Source organism: Cebidichthys violaceus, unplaced genomic scaffold, assembly GCF_023349555.1.
Source record: "Cebidichthys violaceus isolate CVI_PGR_0920_01 unplaced genomic scaffold, fCebVio1.0.p SCAF_9, whole genome shotgun sequence".
NCBI lineage: Eukaryota > Metazoa > Chordata > Actinopteri > Perciformes > Stichaeidae > Cebidichthys > Cebidichthys violaceus.
The window spans coordinates 11940572-11960806 of NW_027176975.1; the positions used below are offsets into that span (position 1 = coordinate 11940572).

Here is a 20235-nt window from a genome sequence, read left to right on the forward strand (position 1 = left end):
CGAGTGTGGGCTGTTGCCAGTGTTCCTGCCTGCATACCAATTAGAGGCTGATTAACAGCAACGCAAAGAGAGTGGGGGATGGTTGTTTCTCTGAAGCTGAGGGTGACCTGACGAAGAGGGTTCATTACATACACAAACACACACTGAAACACAAGGCCTCAGGATAGAGTTATTTATTGTTTGTACTCCTCAGCCATTTTCACTGTGCCATGTGTGTACAAGCAACTGTCGGCGGACCTGCAGTTCAGGACACAGTGCAGTGTCTGTGAGTCTGGAGCTGATGGGGACCTAATGTGCCTCCCCGCTCTGAGGCCAGAACTGATTTAAAACCATTTAAAGTGTGCTGCTTTGGCAATTCCAGGTGAATGTGTGATTAATGATGGTCATGAATGGCTATGTTCTGCACATGTGTACACTTTTCTCCTTGTTCTCTCTTCACATTTTATATTTAAGACATTTAGGGTATTTGATATCCTAAGTTACTTAGTGTAACTCCCCACTAAATTATTATCGTTTGCACTGTATACATACATTTAGTTTGGCATGTAATGATTAATAATGATATATCATAATGATTTTTACAACAAAAGTCATATTGTTTTTGCTCACTATTAACCAAGCCTCCAACAAGAACTTGCCGACGGAAGAAAACACTTTTTTTTCCCCCTTTATAGATACAGCGTCAACATCAGCATGTTTGCCTTTGTGTGTGTGAACCACAGTGCTGTCAGGATGGCTGTTTTTAGCCGGTAGTTGTGGGCTGATTAACTTTGACAGGCTGCCTCTTAGACCCACCACAAACACAAGCAGCAGAGAAAGCAGGGAGCATTTCCACCATAGCAGTGATTCCTGACCAGACTCTGGTAATTCTAACAATGAATCCACTCAAATTAAACTTCAATCGCTATATTGACCACAACAACTGCCATACTGCTTGAATCAGACTTTCCTTGTGTTTCGTATGCTTCCAGAAAGAGATGCTGTGATGCCATGCTAAATTCCTGCACGATGATTCAGTAAACGGTTTGTATTTCTCATACCAGCTGGAACTGAAGCTGAATGAGGCAGCTTTGCATGCTAACGAGCGGCCGAAAGTGGTAACTAACAGCAGAAATCATTTAACTTGATGCCAGGTTCACCAACTCAGTCTGTCTGACAGACTTTATACTAAAGAGCAAGAGAAAAAAAGGTCTGTAGTAGTGACGGAGGACTGTGACTGTAAGCAGCATGAATGCTAAAGAGCCTGCAAATAAACAGCTGAAATAGCTGCTGTTTATCTTTATCTTGTTTCACTTATTAACATTCAGCAACCCCTGCTGATATTTGTTATATTATGCTACAGGAGAGTAGAAATTATACCTTTATTAATACATTTTACTCAAACTAGTCATACCTGGGATGCTCTGTGATTTACAATGACACAAAATAGAATATTCAAATCATTGCTGTACATCTTTAAGCCGTAGCAATTCGTTTTGAAATGTAAAATCTAAAAACGATGCTATGCATCAGCAAAAAACGTCCAACTTCCAGTATCCAGCACCACTGTGGTATCTGACTCTCATCCATCTTTCCTCCAGAATATTATGAGGTCACACAACTTTAACGTTGTTTCGGGTGGGATTTCACTTTTCCCACTATACCTTCAACGAAGTCCATTAAAGGGACACAGTGTAGCACTTCAGGGGATGTACTAGCAGAAAGATTAGACACTATTGCAAGGAACTTTCTTTTTGTGTTGATATTGGCGTTCCCTGTGGAACAAAGTGGTAGTGTTTCCGAGCTCCAGAGTCCCTTTAAAAAAACCTCTCATTTTACTGCAGAAGTGGTCTGACAGCCTGCCCTGCTTAGTCCTGGTTCTCCATAACCTCCCTTTCCTTCAGCAGGCCCAGCAATACGGCCTGGTTCTCCAGCAGCGGGGCTTAGCTCTCCTCCTTCAGCCGGAGGGGAGGCGGCAGGGAAGATGGATCTGGCTCTGTCCGTGGCGGGCTGGTCGCTGACGAAGGCCCAGGTGGAGTTTCTAGTGAACCTGAATGATTTCATCTGATTTGGTGCGGAATCCAACCCAGTGGCACCGATGACAAACATTAGGAATATATAGAAATAGTCAATCTTCTCGCTGATGGTCTCGTTTACTTATTTAGGTCATGTGGTGGCATCAGTATTAAATTCTCTCTTTCATAACCAGGAAAAAGTTCCTCACAGTAACTTGTTAACTATGTTTTTATTAGTGTATTATCACCTGAAACTAAGAATCGCTGTGTTTTTCGTTAGCTTAGAGGAAGCCCTTTATATCTACACAGGGAGCGGTCCTCCTCCACAGAGTCCACTGTGTTGCATCACCATGTTTCTGCAGTATCCCAGAAGTAGCAAACGACACACTTGATAAACTGCGGTAACATGAGCGGCGGAGTCTAAAACTGTGGTACCGCCAGCTGCCGACCAACTTCCGCTGATCCTAAAGTCATGTTATCATGGTAAGGATGGCCCCTGAGTGAGGCTAAAGTCATTTACACGCTTACGTACTCAGCGTCTCACGTTACCACAGTCTTGGAAAGAGAGGAGTGACCACACGGGTATTCAGTTTGTTGCAATCTGCCACCAAAACGCTAGATACCACCAAAATATACACCGTCCCTTTAAGTGTTGTGTACGATAGATTAGGGATGCACCGATCCGACTTGTTCAGTCCCAACACTGATACCGAGTACCGATCTGTACCAGTGTTTTATTAATAAGCTGTATGCCTCACTTGTGTGGACGTGACTGAGATCATTCTTTCATGCGAGGCAAGATCTGACTTAAACATTGCTTTAGTAACCTTCGAATCATAAACAGATATTAAGTAGCGTAGCAACAGTTTTTAGTAAGATGTCAACACGGGTCCAACAATCTTATTAGCACAAACTATAGATTTCAGTGTACTTTTTCTATCGAGAGCATTGAAGATAGGTTCAAAGAGTGAGAAAAGTTAACAAGAAGAAAGACAAAAAGGAAACTAGAAAGTTACAGAAAACACTGTGATCCAAAACTGCCCACAGTTTACTATACAGCAGTGCCTTGCAGGTTAGATAACCAGAGCCAGCTCTCTAACAGGTTGCTTTTGTGAGCACGTGCTTTTCTTCCCCCCTCTGTCTTTTCACCCTCACTTTCCTCTGCTCTGACAAGCTTTCACTTGTGCTGGTTTTGAACAGAAACGCCATTGTGCCTTCTACTGCAAACAATGCTTGCTGTTTTGCCAAAGGACCCCGATAACATACATTAGCTCACTTTGCCCTTTTTGTTTGCTGGAGATTCCCGTCATGGATCTGGTCACAAGACCAGTGCAAAAGCCTAGACTAGTTAATGAAAGTTCTAGGCATGACACGATGTCAAGTGGGTAGTGCACTGCTAACGTGCTTGTGAGCAGGACCCTGAATCCCTTCCAGCTTTGGCCTACACTTAGATCTCCACGTCAACAATCTGAGGCAGAGGAAAATGATAAACCTTCCAGAAAAGTCAACAGTTAAATCATAACACAATATGGTACAGCAATAAGTTCCAAAGCAATGTATGTGGAGGCGCTTTGTCATAAATAAAGCACTTCTGGGAGGCATGCTGTACCTTTACATCGATCCAAAGCAGTATATCTCTATTCGACGACAGCACAGACACAACCGAGCCTGCCCTTGGTTTTACCATTACCGCCTGCAGCTATAGAGGCTTTGAGAGGCCTCTAGAGGTATGTGACCCTCAGTTACATTTATAGGCTTCGGAACTGATAAAGGCAATGCCACCGGCAACCAAATGACTGGCAGCTACTAGAAATAAAGGCTTGCTCTGCCAGTCATAATCACTGCTTTTACGCCACATCAGTCAACAGAAGACGAAGAGAAGAATGATGAGAGGCGGGGGCAACGCACAAATCAAGAGTTTCATGTTCATAATACTCATTTTCATCTTCAGTATCATTTGAACAGGTTCAATTATGGAGCTAAAGACTGATGACACATATATAAAGAACATATAATGATGTCGCTCGATGACTGATTGGAAGGCTCAGTAACTGAACGACTGATTTACTAACTACTGACAGGCTGAATGGTGTCCGACTGCTTGACAGGTTGATTAAATGTATGACTGACAAATTTACTGGTTGCTCCGTTCTGGGTGGCACCACCCTTCACCTGTATATACACACTGACACCCACCACCGCTTTGTGTAGCCTGTCAGTGTGCGTAAGCGTTTTCCACCTCTTGTGTATTGTTGTGCAAATTTAAACGGCAAGGAGAGCAATTCACACACACACACACACACACACATCTAGTTTGTGTCATGGGTGCGCGGGGGGGGGGTTACTTCCATCTCCCTCTCAGCGTCTTGGCAGGCGGGAAGGGGAAATATGATTATCCAGTGGGGGAATTGTTTCATCAACACCTGGAGCAGATAAATGAAAATAGGAGGATTTATGTACTGAGCACAAGCTTACCTCTGGTGCCAGGAAGCAATTAAGCAGGAAGCTGGAATACAACCCCCTGTACTCTCTCTTTTCTTTCCATTGCTTTCCCAGTCTCTACCTTCCTCATTGTGTCTCTCTCTGTGTGTGTGCACTAAGTGCACGCTTCACTCCAGTGGCACATTTGGAGAACTGATAGCGAGCCGTGGGGAAGGCTGACTGGAAGAGAGGGAAGGTATTCATTTCCACAAAGTGTCTCATTAAGAGCTGATAACAAAGTGGCAGAGAAGTGTTGGGATATCATTTGACTCTATGTTGGGGGGCAGCGATGGATGCTCACTTCCCGCATAGCTACAGATAGGCAACGCGGCTTGTCCTGCCTACCTGCTGTGACCTATGAGGAGCGGAAATTCTAAATGTAATCATCAGACTGATGTGGGGTTCAGTCTTGCTGGTATCATACTAACATTGATATCAATTCTAAGGCCTTAAAGATACACACATGTCTATTTGCTTTGATTCCTGCAAGCATTTGTTTTCATGCATCAAAATGTTCAATACATCAGCATCTGCTAACGAGGTAGAGATGAGTATTAATTAAACTATTTACAGACTTTTATGAGACACTAACATACATTTGCTGAATAATTAGCGTCTGGTTGCAATCAGTACAGTGTGGCTTATGGAGTAGCATCAGGTGTCCATTAACCAAATGAAGTGAAAGCAAAGTGTGCCAGGGTCTATACAAATTAGTTCCATAAAATACCAAAGTTTACCACATATTTTCCCCTCTGTCTCTTCTAAAACGTCTTCAAACTACACATAAATCATCTCAGTGTTTCTCTATAGAATAGGTCTGCGTGGTGCCTGCATATGTACAATGACATGCACTGTCAGTGGCTTTTAAACAGCGATGGGAAATTAACTTAAATCCCTGATTAAAGAAATGGGCATAGATAGCCTGCCAGTTTAATTTCTCTAATGATGAAGTCTGTTGATTTTCATGCCAACGTCTCACATGTTTACCAAAAAATGTAACATTAACCTTCGATGAGGGTTCGACAGCAGGGTCAAGTACAGAATGAAGCTCAATCCTGGCTGAGCATCGGCCATGCTGATGTATCCTTGAGCCAGACCAGTTAAATAATGATAAATGACACAATAGAAATGAACTTAAGTATGGTCTCTTTTTATTCCCAAAAGCACAACATAGGTTTAATATGCCACAGAAATGATGTACTGCAGACAGTAAATCATTCAAGTGCCTCTATCAATAAAAATATGGTCATCTGTATCAGCTTAAAGTGATTCCTTGTCATTCTTTACATTCTTACATTTGCAGAATACACTCCAGTGCTCTTCCAAGTGAAAACAAAATAGACGTCCAAGCTAATGTGGTCTGAACTGCTGATCACCAATATTCTGTGTCAATATTCAATATACTGGAATTCCAAAAGGCCCAAGTACTCCGTGTTTACCCAAAGATTAACAGTGGAGAACAGACATTCCAGGATACTATCACTACTCCTGCCACTGTTATTAACACAACCGTATTAATTCAGCGCCTGCATTAAGTGTTCTCATTAGGATTAATGTGATTAAAGGGTTTCCTCTTCTAGTTCCAATAGCATCCACTTTTTAATTACTATTAAAAGTCTCCGCGTGGCTATGAATAGCGTGGTGTTTGAACTGCATGCGGCTGCTGTGCTACGAAGCCGAGAGATGTGGAATGCAAACAGTAGCTTGGCAAAGTTCTGTTTATGCCCCCCCCCCCCCCCCCCCCCCCCCCCCCCCCCCGCCCCCCGCTCTCACATGCTGCCTGTTTTCTTTATTGACTCAACAACTGGCCTTGTGCTCAGGCTCCAAACGCGCGTGTGTGTAATTCTGATCTCGTTCCACGCCTTGGGTAAAGCCCTGCTGATTCTAAGGTGCCTGTCCTCGTTTCAGAAGCACTGACAAAGTGGCCCCTCTGAAATGAGCCGTGTGGCCTGTTTACAAAAGGGTAGCAGATGCATTTTACTGCCTTTGATCTGCGGGGTAAACAAACCTGCGGACTGCGAGGGAAGAAGTCGTCAGCGGATGTACGTGCTGTCTGCACAGTATATGAGGAAAGCGTTCAAAGAGGGGAGATGGACAGGGAGAGAGAGAGAAGAGGAGACATACTCTGACGATACTTTTCTTTGGCAGCTCTGTCAGCCAGATCTCACTGTGGGTGACAGAGCTTCTTTTTTTTTTTTTTTCTCGCCCTTGCAGGTTTTACTGCAGTGGCTGTGTTACATATGCCTTATTATATATCCCATTATACTTCAAACACATTCTCCCTCCTCACTCTGCTGAGCACACAGCCGCAACATTGACTTTCATAGATGCTCGGAGGATTCATAAAATGAGGAGTGTCTGAGTTGGCAACAGGTCGAGCCTGTTAAAAACTGATGGTATCTTATACAGAAGCGCATACTAACTGTGGGTAGACTGAGGTGTAAAAACTGCTTCCTGAAGCAAAGGTTTGATCGATAGAGGGACCTAAATTGCAACACTGTGTATGTTTGCCAAGTAAATACAGTTAAGTCTCCAGAACTGTTTAGTGTCTCTCCTATAATTTAATATTGGCAGAGTCAAAAAGCCTCTAAAACAGCATGTAAACCACTACCCACTCTCCACTCAAACCGAGGGTGAATCATTGCTCCAACTGCCTCCACTTCTTCTAATTCTACTATAAAAGTCAGAGTCGTAATAAAATATGATATCATAAGACAATCACATACAGTTAGAGTTGCAAAGTCTGATGAGCGCCTTGTTTCCCTGTCGTGTTCAGATATCCTCAATGTAATTTATCTTGGAAACATGGGACTCTCCAAAATAATGCCATGATAGACTACCAGTTTTTAATATGTTGGCATGGTGCATGGCGCTGAATACTACAGTACACAACATCCTCGGCCATCTATTGCCATTGAGAAGAATCCAGAATCAGAGCAGTGCCAAAAAAACACTTGAGAATAAAACACAACGACATAATTGTTTCGTCCAAAACAGACCAGGAATCCAAGACGCAGAATGTATTTATGTATCTCACAAATGTAATGTTAGAAGAGCACACAATACATTTCAAGCTCAGTGATTGGATGAAATGGACTTTGGGAGTCATAGTTAACTTCTCCCCTTAGTTTTGTGCACTTCTGGAATGTCAGTCAGCAATAACAAAGTCATCCTCATATACTCCACCCACTACAAAGACATTCAGATCCCATGGAGCAAAGTGTGGATGGCCGACAAGGTGCTTCATTTCAACAACAAAAAACAGAGTTGAGAGCCAAATGTCATCCAGACAACGAATGGAACAGGAGTGGCAAAGGGAACGAGAGAAATTCCACATTGCGTAACCACCCTCTTATCTAAGCTCTATTATCTTGGCCACAGCTTGTTGCATGGCTGCCAAAGCTATCACAAATAAACCCTGAAACAGTCCTTATTTGGCTTTGCCTGCGCCCACATATAATAACACAGACACACAGGCAAGGCTAAATGCTGTGAATACAATCAGCGTACCAACAAACAATGAGCTGTAATAAAATGCCCACCAACTTATCACTGTATCTTATTTCAGACGGGGAGCTGAGTGCTGAAGCAATTATTGTCAGCATCACTTGGCCTATAAAGACTATTCCCCTCAGAGCTGGTGTTGGTAGCGAGTGTCGGTAGTAGAAGAGCATGTCAACAACTGTTAACGCTAATTGCTTTCACACCAAGAGTGATCTATTAAGAAAACATGCAGCAAGACGCTGCGCAATGTCACGACTGCGTGAGTCATGCCTTTGAAAACGAGGCCCTCCTTAAAAACATGACCACATGGACTGGAGGCTGATTTGTAATCTGCAGTGTTTTGATGACTTGCAACTGCCAGATTACCATGTTGCAGAAGCTTGAATACTGGTAAATATTCCTTTCTTGTCTTATTTGCAGAGCAGTTTAAAGTGGTGTCCTAATATGCTATTTTCCAGATGTGATTCAGTTCTGAAAGTGTTGTATTTTGTCCTACTTGGCAAAACAATATACTAAGGCCTTGAAACATGTTGACTTCATTAAATGTAAAACGGCAGATATGTTCAGTGTCGGAGCCAGGATTGTTGGGAGGGGGGTCACATGGGCTCATTAGTGCTTTTCTAGTCAAGCATAAACAGTGTTTTGTAAACTGCACAGCCCATGAGTGCTCAGAAATAACCTTAAAATAACACAATAATGGATGTTGGGCACTGTATATTATATACACAATTTATGATTTTTTTAATCATTCTAATCATTAGGGCTGTGTATTAGCAAGCACCTCACGATACGATACATATCGCGATACACACGTCACAATACGATACATAGTGATATATTGCGATATAATACAATACAACTAAATTAAAATATGAATGTGATGTACCTAAAGTATAACTTAGGGATTTCATCTACTGTTTACTTCCGTCTGTCCTGGGGGAGGAATCCCTCCTCCTCAGTTGCTCTTCCTGAGGTTTCTTCCATTTTTTCCCCATCAAAGGGTTTGTGGGGAGGATTTTCTCCTTCCAGGGTCTAAGAACAAAGACCAGTGTATGCTGTACCAATGGTAAAGCTTCATTAGACTATCCGTCAGCATTGGCAGTCTGTGCTCCACTGCGGTCTAGCTTCAATGTACGGGACTAGAAAATAAAGTGTGCATTTAGCTTACATAAGATTGTGTATTGACCGACAGACAGTTCACTCTGTTGGTCTTTGAGAACAGCACAACATGCAATCTGCGCTAACTTTTCAAACATCAAAATGATACATAGAGGTATTTCCTAAATGACACCTTTAGACAAGCGTATAGACTCTGGCTTGTGATGCATGTTTACTAGATAACAACCAAAAGCTAATTTTGTAGGTTGGTTAACTCACAAAATAAATGTTCACACAGCAGATCCAATCTGAAAATGAGAAACCTGCTAACAGCACCGATAACCTTTTATTTTAAGAAGACAATTGGGTGCAGGGAGGTCATACTGACGGGCCATTTAAAGTCTTTCATTGTGACAATTGGATGTTCGCTGCCTTGCCCTTTAATGTCGAAGACAGTGATTGCTAGTGACAAACAAAAACTGCAAGCATCTCCAAAATACTTCCTCAACATAATATCTGTAGCGTGGCCAAGCAAAATCACTTTATTGTTAAGTGTTCACCTCGGTTTGCAGGAGAGCATTGTTACAATTGTTATTACTTTTTACCAAACACACTCCAAGTCAGCCGACCTACACTCTCATGCGAGTAAAACGTTGAAAAGGGACTCAAGTGAAGTGAAGTTTGAAGCAAGCCAGGCTTTCAGAGCTCTCTGTCTGCTCTATGTCAGTGAAGGACACGGCTGAAAAGGAAAACAGCTATTACTTAATGAGCCACTTAAAGAGTGCCCTCTCTATTTAGGCTTCATTATTTTTGTTGTAAATCCTTCACAGCCCGCGTCTGTTAGTCATTCATACAGAGGTCCTGTGGCCAAGTGCATTATTATATATTAACCAAAATCACAGGGCTGGAAAATACCTCAGCTGAATGACAAATACGATTATTATGAAGTTATCTCCAGATTACTTATTTTTCTCAAGCCGCTCAAATGAAATATCTTTTGTTCACATTGTTTAGTAACATGAATTAATCAAGCAGTCGAGAAAACGGAGAGGGGTTATGAAAGGGAAAAAGGGGGGACGAATCAGATGTGGATAATTACCGGGGAACCTTCTCACAGTGCAGCTCCTAATCCATCGCAAGCTCCGAGACAGCATCTTAATCACAGCATAATTACATCCTGTCATTCACCGCAGTGAAAACACTGAGACAGGAAGATGGAAGACGGCTTCGGGACGACAGGCAGGAAATGGATACATATGCCTGCAACAAGCTACCAACATGCTTTTATGTGCCACTTAATATGTGTTGGCTATGTTGTACTGTCTGCACATTTCAGGAAATCCTCATGCGTCATTGTACCTGAAAACAAAGAGGCTCTTATTCTGAGGTTTTGTAGCTCTGGTGAATTCAGACGCTGGAGGGATACCTCAAAATAGACAACTGACAGCGTTTCAAAAAGGACCCTTCAGGGCCAGCATGCATTTATCCCAGTCTTACAAAAGTTATACCAGAAATGCTGGCTGGAAATGAAGCAAATACGGATACATCTCTTTTCTGCCTGGTGCCATTTCAGTATTGTTCTTTTTTTGTTACTGACTGAAATGTGTCCGTACCACTCACTGTGAAAACTGTCAAGTACCAAAAGCTGGCATCATGCAAACTCAGCTTTGTACTCAGTTCCTGATTTAAATCACAATTTCACCAACTTTAGACAGTAATGGAGCTTTTAGCAGTTCAAGCAGGAAGACAACTATTTTCTATTTAGTTGTCACTCAAGGGCCTCATCTCTTACTATGGAGTCATTTCACTGGGATCATCTTAGCTCACGAATATTAAAAAGGTACTGGAGAGCTTTCTTGTAAACAAACAAAAGTAGTGTTTATCCTTGACGTCTAAAAAACGTGTTTAACATATTTCCTTCCTCAAAGCGTGTTTATTTAACTTTGAAAATCCTACATGGTTAACATCAATAACTGCTAGCTCACTGTCTTCTTCGCTGCCTTTAAATGAGCATTGCTGCGCTTTGTTACCGCCAGCAATTGTCGATCAACAGAACAGCTTCAAAAATGGTGGAAAGGAAGTACATCGCCAGCGTGCTCGGGCGTGTGTGTCCTACAGACAAAAGAAGGACCCACTTATAAAACATGTGCTACTAGTGGAGAAGGGCACCTTTAAACCAATGTTGTTTATTTGCTGTCATTGAAATCTCCTCCGTCGTCCCACTGCCACAAGTGTCAAAGCCACTGTTGTTTATAGGACTTTATCTCTGATAAATTGATCTAATCGACAAGGTCAAAATCTTTTATTAAATGAAGCTTGTCTGTTTTCGCTCACTTGTGGTGTTTTTCCTGAATTTAATCGTAACTAGCAGCATTTGGCACTGGCAATTCAAAATGATAAATGATCCCTAGTGCCTTTGCACATTAGGATATCCCCCATTTACATATTAATCGTTTGTCATTTTTAAAGCAAAAATAAATTAGTTTCAGCTTCTTAAATATGATCATCTGCTTGTTTTCTTAATCTTCTCAACAGTAAATGGAATATCTTTGGATTTTGGACCGTTGGTCCGACAAAACAAGCCTTCGACAAAACAAGCCTTCAGCCAATTAATCAGTAATGAAAACTGACACACTTGTTACATCTGAGCTGGCATCCAACTCCTTTCTTTGTTCGACTTGTTAGAAATCTGTGAACTGAAGCATGTTTCTCCACTTTTATTTTGTGACACATAAATCCTCCAGTTCAGAATAGAAGTATAGTTTTGTAGTTACAGAGGAGGCTGACAAAGTGATTGCCATGCTTTCAGATCCGCATGAACACACTTGAACCTTCCTTGGGTGGATATATTTAGGTCACTGGTTGATGGCTTGGACAGATGCACAGTGGAGGTTCAATCCTGTTGTAGTGTGTGTGTGTGTGTGTGTGTGTGTGTGTGTGTGTGTGTGTGTGTGTGTGTGTGTGTGTGTGTGTGTGTGTGTGTGTGTGTGTGCGCGTGTGTGTGTGCGTGTGCGAGAGAAGGCTTGTGAATGTGACCATGCATTTATCAGCCATGCTTTCGCCTACAGTGTGTGACAGTTAGAGAGAGCCGGGGCTGGGGGACGTCCCACTGGCATTAAGAAAGCTCTCTCCGTGGGATGCGTCAACCAATGAGCAGCGGAGCCTCGGGGGGGGGTTGCCTTGTTAATTAAAGCTGGAGTTGTTTGTCAGTGCCGGCATATGATGCACAGCGCTATCACTGTCGGGGGAAAGAGCAAACACGAAGCAAGATTGCTGCAACCCCTGCAACAAATCTGCTGCCTCACCATGGAAGCAAGACATCTTACTACAGCGACGACTGCTGAGGCTTCGAGTGTCAGTATCACTCTGCACTGTGTTACCCAACCGGCAATCAGATGCACTGAGCCGACCACAAGGAAAAGATGGGAAAAGATGGGATTTACAAACTAACCAACATCTTGTCTCACCTCAACAAAGCATACATTTTAGCTGAAGCTCTGAAGGTGTCACTGCATTTCTCTATAGGTGGTACCAGTGTGTTTATTAATCATCTTTGGCGAGTAATGTTCTGACATGAAGTGTTGCCACTTGACAGAGGACCGCTCCTGAGTGTTAGCTGTACTAATGACTACTAATAAGGAACACATGGTGCTATCTGAGTGCGAGCAGTGAGACACTCAGTAATGAATGCGATGGGACTTGAGCTGTAGAGGTGCAAGTGCGGCTATTTTAGGGGAAAGCCTCAGAAATAACATAAATCTAGGAGGCCTTTATCCGAGCACTTGATGAAACACAAAGACGCAGACTCGGAACTGGAATGTGTCTGGCTTTGATCCACGTACCAGCTGGAAAAATATGGGTGGAGGGGGGGAAGCAGCAACTCACAGCTTCGCTAACAACTAATGTCAAGTTTCCCTAGGGCAAGAGACTTCATTTCCCCTTATTGCTTAGGTAGAGCAGCTCAGTGGCTAACGGCAGATGATTACTGCAAGTGAGTCAAACAGGGCCACGAAGAAAAAGAGCAAGCATGTTTAGCTAAACTTCCCGGGAGACGGAGTCTAGATCCCATCAAGAGCTTCTATTTATGAAACCCGTTTTTGTCGGAATGCCCAGCCTTTTCGGATTCCTGCCCTTGACACCGTTGTAATATCACTAAATCAACTAAAACCTAAATCCCCATTAGAGTGAATTTCGAAACTCATGGTGCGGAACGAAAAACCCAAACAAATCTGTAAATTCATGTTAAAGCAGATGAACAGAAGGATTGTGGATTAACGAGGGGGGATTTGCCACTCCCGACGTCACTCGCAGAGCAAATGGAGCAAATCAAACATCTTATTAATACTGTGACAGATGGATAATTGTGTCATTTTATTATCTGCTCACTTGTTCGATACCCACAGGGAGACTTCTGGAGGGTTTAAGCCACAGCGGGTAATTGTTTTATAGCACTGCTGTCAGGTGAAAAACCTTATATTTTCAGGAGGTCGACTTTTCGGCATTTGAAAAATGAGTATTAATCATTCCACCATTTACTCTAAAAATGTTTGAACAACTTAATAAATGTAGGAATGAAGGGAGTAGTAACTGATGATCTGATTTCTTATTGCAAGAAAGAAATATGAAAAACACCCAAACTGGACATGCAAGCTTACAAGAGCCCACAATAGCTGACTGAGTGAGTGAGCGTGCTCATACTCTTTGAATCATCGCTGAATCATCCCTAATATTACTTTAATCACGATAAGGCGCCTGTGACGGCTGTGTTTGTACAGTCAATTTGCCCAGGTAAGTAAGCGGCTTTCCTATGAGAGACATTTGGGATTCGAAGCAAATAAACACGCCATAATCAAATGCGGCCGCGGCTGGAAATTGCTTTCAGCTGTAATGAAACAGGTTACGGGAGCAGGGCGAGACCACCGTACTGCCTAAGCCTTCATCAAGGGAGCTTGATCCTATCAGCGCAGAGCTGGAATATCAACAACAACCACCTACGGATTTTGTTTAGAGCCAACGTGCTGTTGGAGGAACCCATAACCTCGGGCTCTTGCGAACAGACAGTAGCAGCTGTGCACAAGTTACAGACTGAAATAGACAATCAAATGACGAGGACAGAAACCCAAAGGTGACGGGGATTTTATGAAACATGTTCATCCTCAAGCGCTTTAGAAAGCAAAAGGCTTAAAAAGGAATTCAAAGAAACAAGATAGAGTAAATATAAGTAATATTCTTAAGTGTTATCAGTTAACGTGTCCATCCTCTAATCCTGGAATAAATAAATAAAAATACCAGTAGTGCAGCTGTTCTCCATAGTCATGTTCTTCATAGATCCTTAAAAAGTGAATCCAGCAAGTCACTGGTTGCTTCTTCATCTGTTCTCTCCGTTTCAAATTTTGGTTTTCTGGACCTTTGGGCTGATTCACCTTTTGGTCCTTCAGCATTGAAGTCTAGGACTGTGACAGCTGAATCCCCTCTCACATACAGTAGCAATATTTAAACAGCACTAATGCAACAAATGTTGATATATATTTATTCATAGGTTAATTTGCTATTTGTAGTCCCTATTTTATACACGTTGAAAAGTAGTCGCAGCTGAATTCAACCAAAGGCCAAGAATTGGTTGCCAATTTGGTGGCAACCATGACAGTCTAGCCCTGCAGTAGCCTGACCGTAGGGCCGGACATTAACACAATCATGCTGGTCATCAGTCGCTTGGAAGAGGTCAGGTGGAGCACACACTCGCTCCGACGAGCATGATGCAATAGGTCAGAGCTATTCACTTGCCAAACGCCGCTGTGTCCTCCTCATAATTGATGAGCAATTAGCACAGGTAGCGTAGGTCATGAGCTTCACTCAAGCATACAGTAAGTAGGTGAAAGTGTGAGTCATGACCAATAATGACACGATTCTAGTGGGTACAGTTTCAAACACTGCATTTCATACACAGGGATGCAACTTATTAGCTACCAAGAAATGTGATTATTGCTGTCACCACTAAACAGGATGACATATGTTTTAAGTCAACATGATCATTTCATTCTCCAGCTACAGGGAAGTCGAGGGGCAAAGCTTACAAAACCTGTGCACATTCCCTCATGTAATTGCACAAACTCCACCAACGTCATTTAATAAGCGCAGTCCATTTGCATGCAAATCAGACCAATTACCAACAAGTAGCTGGCTGACATGTGAGTATCATTTCACACAGAACCGTATCATGCCTCATTTGCTTAGCCTTGAATCATAAGCTCCTGCGTAGAGCACTGTTTTCTCTGTGTTCATTCAACATTGATTTAGCACTTGTGTAAGAAAACTATTAGTGCTCGAGAATGTGTAAAACAACAATTGATTAATTATTTCACTTAATTTCCCTCTCAAACCCAAAGAGGCAGCTTGTTTATTATGATGAAGCATCCAAAGAGAAAGCTTTTTAGAAATGCAACCTGCTCTGCAGCAACAAAACAGGACAGTAGCAGGGACAGATGTGAAACATGTAAACACAAAGTACCTCTAAATGTATTAAATACACACGTGGGAATATTCCTAGAAGTCAGTAGGGCAGGGCACCGAATTGACAGCAGCAGAGTCACCGGCGTGCCGGCAGAAGATGCCAGTGAGAAGCACTTTGCTGCTATGACATCCTCAAAGTCTTTCACAGCCAGCAGCTGTCAGAAGTGGCAGCGACGCAGCACAAAGGCCAGAAATACTCACAAATACAACTTCACGGCGCACTGCACTCTCACAAATCAATACAAACAAGAAACAACACACAGATTTCATGCACATTTGATAACAAGTCACAAGTTTATCTTAGGGACTTGAGTGCAGTGCCTGTTATCCTTTTTATATTAACTACAGGGCACAATACGGTAGTTCTTTGTAGTTACGGTTCATGCACACTTACTTCACATTAACACCCCTGCTCGTATTCCTCCACTATCTGCTTTCACACCCACTCTAAGCACACTGAAGGGCCGAGCTAAATGGAATAGCAATATAACTACCGATGACCCGCTCAGGTCAAACTTGTTAACAGAAGGGAGGTGCTGAAGTGAGTGAATCTATGGACAGCATGGTTCATATTTTATGCAGTTATTTTGCTGCAAATCTGTATTCAAGCATTATACTGACTAAGCACTATGTAGGAGGCAAGAGTCAATCATGGCTGATTAATACCATTGCTAAGCCCACATGGGAGGTTGTCATTGAAATGAGGTGGCCCGTGGTATGATCCACAGGCTTTCAAATGAGGTCATCATCTTAAAATATACAGACCTCAGTGGGCTAGCTATGTTTATCAAAGCTAGTGATTTATGTTTCAACTAGTCGTGCTACCATTCCCACAATGAGCCATGGAAAAATAACACAGGCCTGCCTCTCTGCTTTGTCAGTCCGCCTGGTGTCCCACTGGGAGCAATGTTTTATTTGTCATTTGGAACACAATGAGATAAAAGAGATAAGAGGGTGTCACAAGAGAACCTCCTTTGTTTCTAAAATCATTCCTCTGACATCAGACATACCCCACAGTAATGACAGAAACACAGTTATCAGCACATGCTGCATCAGCCTGTGACCGATAAATGGCAGTTTATCAAAGAGCAAAATGTCCAGAGTGCACTGACAACTGGCAGTGAATCAGAACTTCCAAAGCAGAGAGCCATCACTGACACAGCAGCACCTGTTTAGTTTCCTCAACAAACCGTATGCTGCCGATGATTAACATCTCATCCACAAAACCTTCAGCTTGTAATAGTCTTCAAACACAGTTGTGTGCTGCAGTGATTGTCTAACAGTTTCATGTCAAGGACTCCAAACAGACACACATTCCAATCCATGAAGCAGGTAGCCCAATAAGGGAGCATTGGTTCTGTCTTTTTTGATTAGTTTTGAACATTGTGATGAGAATCAGACCAAGGCTTGATTAGGGACATCTTGAAGGGGGGGGGGGGGGGGGGCAAGCCTCTGACAATCTCTGATCTACACTATCAGAAGATTAGAGGAGTCATCCTAATCCAGTCTAATTGGCATCATCTCAAGTCAATTAGAGACAAATTAGACTAGTCCTCACGTTGCTGGAGTGAGTGGGGGGGCCTCAAGGACCCCCTCTTTGAGAACCACTCCACTGTTGAAGAATGCTGCACACACACACACACACGCACACACAAACAGGTAAGGATCTGGTTCCTTCTTACCTCCAGACGGTCCAGGCTGATGAAACTGGCGATAGCAAATCCATCAATGATATCCTCCTCCTGTGAGCTGGACTCCCGTCTCTTCCGCCGGGGGGGACGCGGAGCTCTGGCGGTTGCCGCGGGGTGCGGCGCCTTTTTACCGGGCAGGGAGGCGGCGTCCCTCCCCGGACTGTGTCCCTCCCTGTCGGAGCAGGAGGAGTTGGGGTCGGGGCTGCGGGCGTCTCTGCTTCCTGCCTCCCGCAACCTCCGCACCCTCTCCCGCTTGGTCCGGCATCTCCGACCCGGTTTCAATTTCCCATCCATGTTGTTAGAGAAAGCTTGCAGTGTCAAAAGAGAAAATACAAAATATAACTCCACAGTAGGTTGCTCGCCTGAACGCTCCGCCGCACCGCGTTATAACAAGTAACACACACTGGACTGACAAATTGTAGGCTGCGCTATAACGTGACGATAGCGCCGCGCGCGCGTGTGTGTAAATAACAACGCAAATATAGCCTTATAACACTCAATGACCTTGAGTATATACCTCCCCAATCTCCATTACGATAACAAATGTGCAGGTATCCCACTCGCGACAGAGAGAGAGCAAACCGACGCGGATCCACACGTTATTTTGTCACGAATCTGCGCTATGTCGACGCGGTATCCGCTAAAGCAGGTGCAAAACGGTGAAATAGTTAAAATCCACGCATTATACCCGCTTTGTAACTTTTTGTTGCATCGGAATAATAACAAGCGATGTTGTAGCCTAACCTCGCTGCATACCGCAGACAGCGCAGGGGAATCATGTCGCTGCCCGTTGTTGTTTTCCACCACCCCGATCCATGATCCAGGGCTGTCAAATAAAGAGCTTTGGATACTATCCGTCCGAAAACAAAACGCCTGGCGAGCAACTACGTAGCCTATCGATCGTGGCCGCTGGATGAGTGAATAATCCCGTACGCGTTGAGTTTCACAACCATATTCCCTCTCTCCGCTTCAGGGGCAAAAAGGATCCCAAGTCTGAAAGCTACTTATGCGCAATATTCCCCCAAATGATCCGAACCGTCCGAATAAGACAACCATCCAGTGTGTAGCCAAACTCCATGAGGCGATGAAGCGGTCTATTCCAGTTTAGATCATGTTGAGTTTCCTCTAAATCCACTCCGGTCCGTCCCTTTGCTGCTCAGTTGCTCAGGGGCTCGTGGTATTTTCTATTCGCATAAGAAGGCTTTGATAAGTGTCCTTAAAGCGACAGGAGTGATTACAATCTCCTCTCCCGCCCCCCCACCCCCTCTCATTCCCTTCATCCGAAATTAAGAGACACAGTCAAGCTTCACAGAACCCACATAACTGACGTATTTCCGCCACCTCTGGCCTACAATTTACCATAGGAAGGAAGCTGGTGTAAAAACAAAAAAAGGGAAAAAATCATTCACTCTCACTGTAAGGCACACTTTGTCACACAAGGAACTATTCGAGTCTGTCTGTCTGTCTGTCTGCTAGAGCTGATGCCACATCATGCTTATCCCACTGACTGTGCTGTCACTGGTAATAAATGCAGGGCACACACACACACACACACACACACACACACACACACACACACACACACACACACACAGACATCATCTATCAGGTTTTGACATCTTCCTCATTTTGACCATGTTGGACATCATCCCCCAACTCCGAGTTCACCAGCAGACAACTCAAAGTGGAATGGAGTGTACAGTAAATATTTGAGATATGGGTTGCGATATCTTGCCCCGTGCCCCAGCTTTACCCCGGAGCAGGATTGGTGTGTTTCCCAATCTGCAGTCTGGGGACATCCAAGGGTCCCTTTGGGAGTTCCAGGGGGTCCTCCGTGTTCGATCAGCAGAAATTAGGGCATGGACATTATATAATCATTGTGTTGTATAACAATTATTTCCATTATAGGTTTCACAGGCCTGATTGTATCATAACTACACCCACACTTGATGGACACTTATTCAAGCCTTTATGAATATCTGAAAAATGTTCTTAATGTGGCCATAAGGCTATGGTGGTGTAAATTATATTGGCTTGATAGACAAAAGTGTAGGGACCACTACACTAGATTAAATCCCGACTGCAAACAACAGTATGTGACTTTGTATTAGTTCTAAAGCATTTTTGGCAGAAAAAAAGTGAAATGTATGAAACAATTGGAAAGACATCATCTGTAAATGATAAAACCCTCTGACTTCTCCTGTCCTTCTTCTTTGTCACACTATAATACACAACATATTCACAACATTACTCTTACATGAAAACATAAGCCTAGAAAATGATGTTGATACAGATTAAGGAGATTAAACATTGCATTTGAAATTAAGTTACAAAGGAAATTTATACAACATAAAATCGTGTTACAGATGTCAGGGAAGTTGTGGCTCTGTTGTAGCTGCCTGGTTAGTGTTTGCATAATACTTTGTTTACTTGGAAACTTGCTCTCTCGCTCTGAGCTTGAGTAAATTAAGCTTGGTGGAGCTGTGAACCCGCCATCTTTCATCCCAGGTTTAATTCCCTCTAAGATTGTTTTAAATTCATCTGAGAATATACATTAAGTTAATAAGCTAATATAACTTAATGGTTAGAACATACTGTAGCAGAACCTCAGGGAATGCATCTGGATGGCATGTTGCAAAAAAAAAAAAAACAATTCAAAATGACAGAAAAGATGACAGAGTGTGACATGCAATAAAGATGAGGTGAATTCCAAGCCTGTATGATGCAACAACATGCTCAAGCGCCGTAGCCTATTGAGTCAGCAGCTCATCCTGTTGGCTATCTAATAAGAAAAGTTGCCTATGAACTACACCATGCCTGTTTGCACTTCTCATTACTAAGAGTCAGATGGAGACGTGTGGGGAAAAACACTGATGATGAACACTTAATATCAGAGGCTTACTGGTAATTATGTCATAGGAAAGTGTGCGAGCAGAAGAAAAATTACAATATTCAGC

The 20235-nt window shown here is 43.0% G+C and overlaps 1 protein-coding gene across 2 annotated transcripts in view; it reads right to left on the minus strand.

The window, feature by feature from the left end:
• The window catches only part of fbrsl1 (fibrosin-like 1), a 261462-nt gene extending 243390 nt beyond the window's left edge, over window positions 1-18072 (minus strand). For both annotated transcript variants that reach the window (XM_068703416.1, XM_068703415.1), the window contains exons 1-2: window positions 18023-18072; window positions 17270-17586 (exon numbers count right to left, since the gene is read on the minus strand). In XM_068703416.1, coding sequence (XP_068559517.1) covers window positions 17270-17586; window positions 18023-18032 — 327 coding nt within the window. In that variant the 5' untranslated portion in view covers window positions 18033-18072. The remainder of the gene's footprint in view (window positions 1-17269; window positions 17587-18022) is intronic.
• Window positions 18073-20235: the final 2163 nt, after the last annotated feature.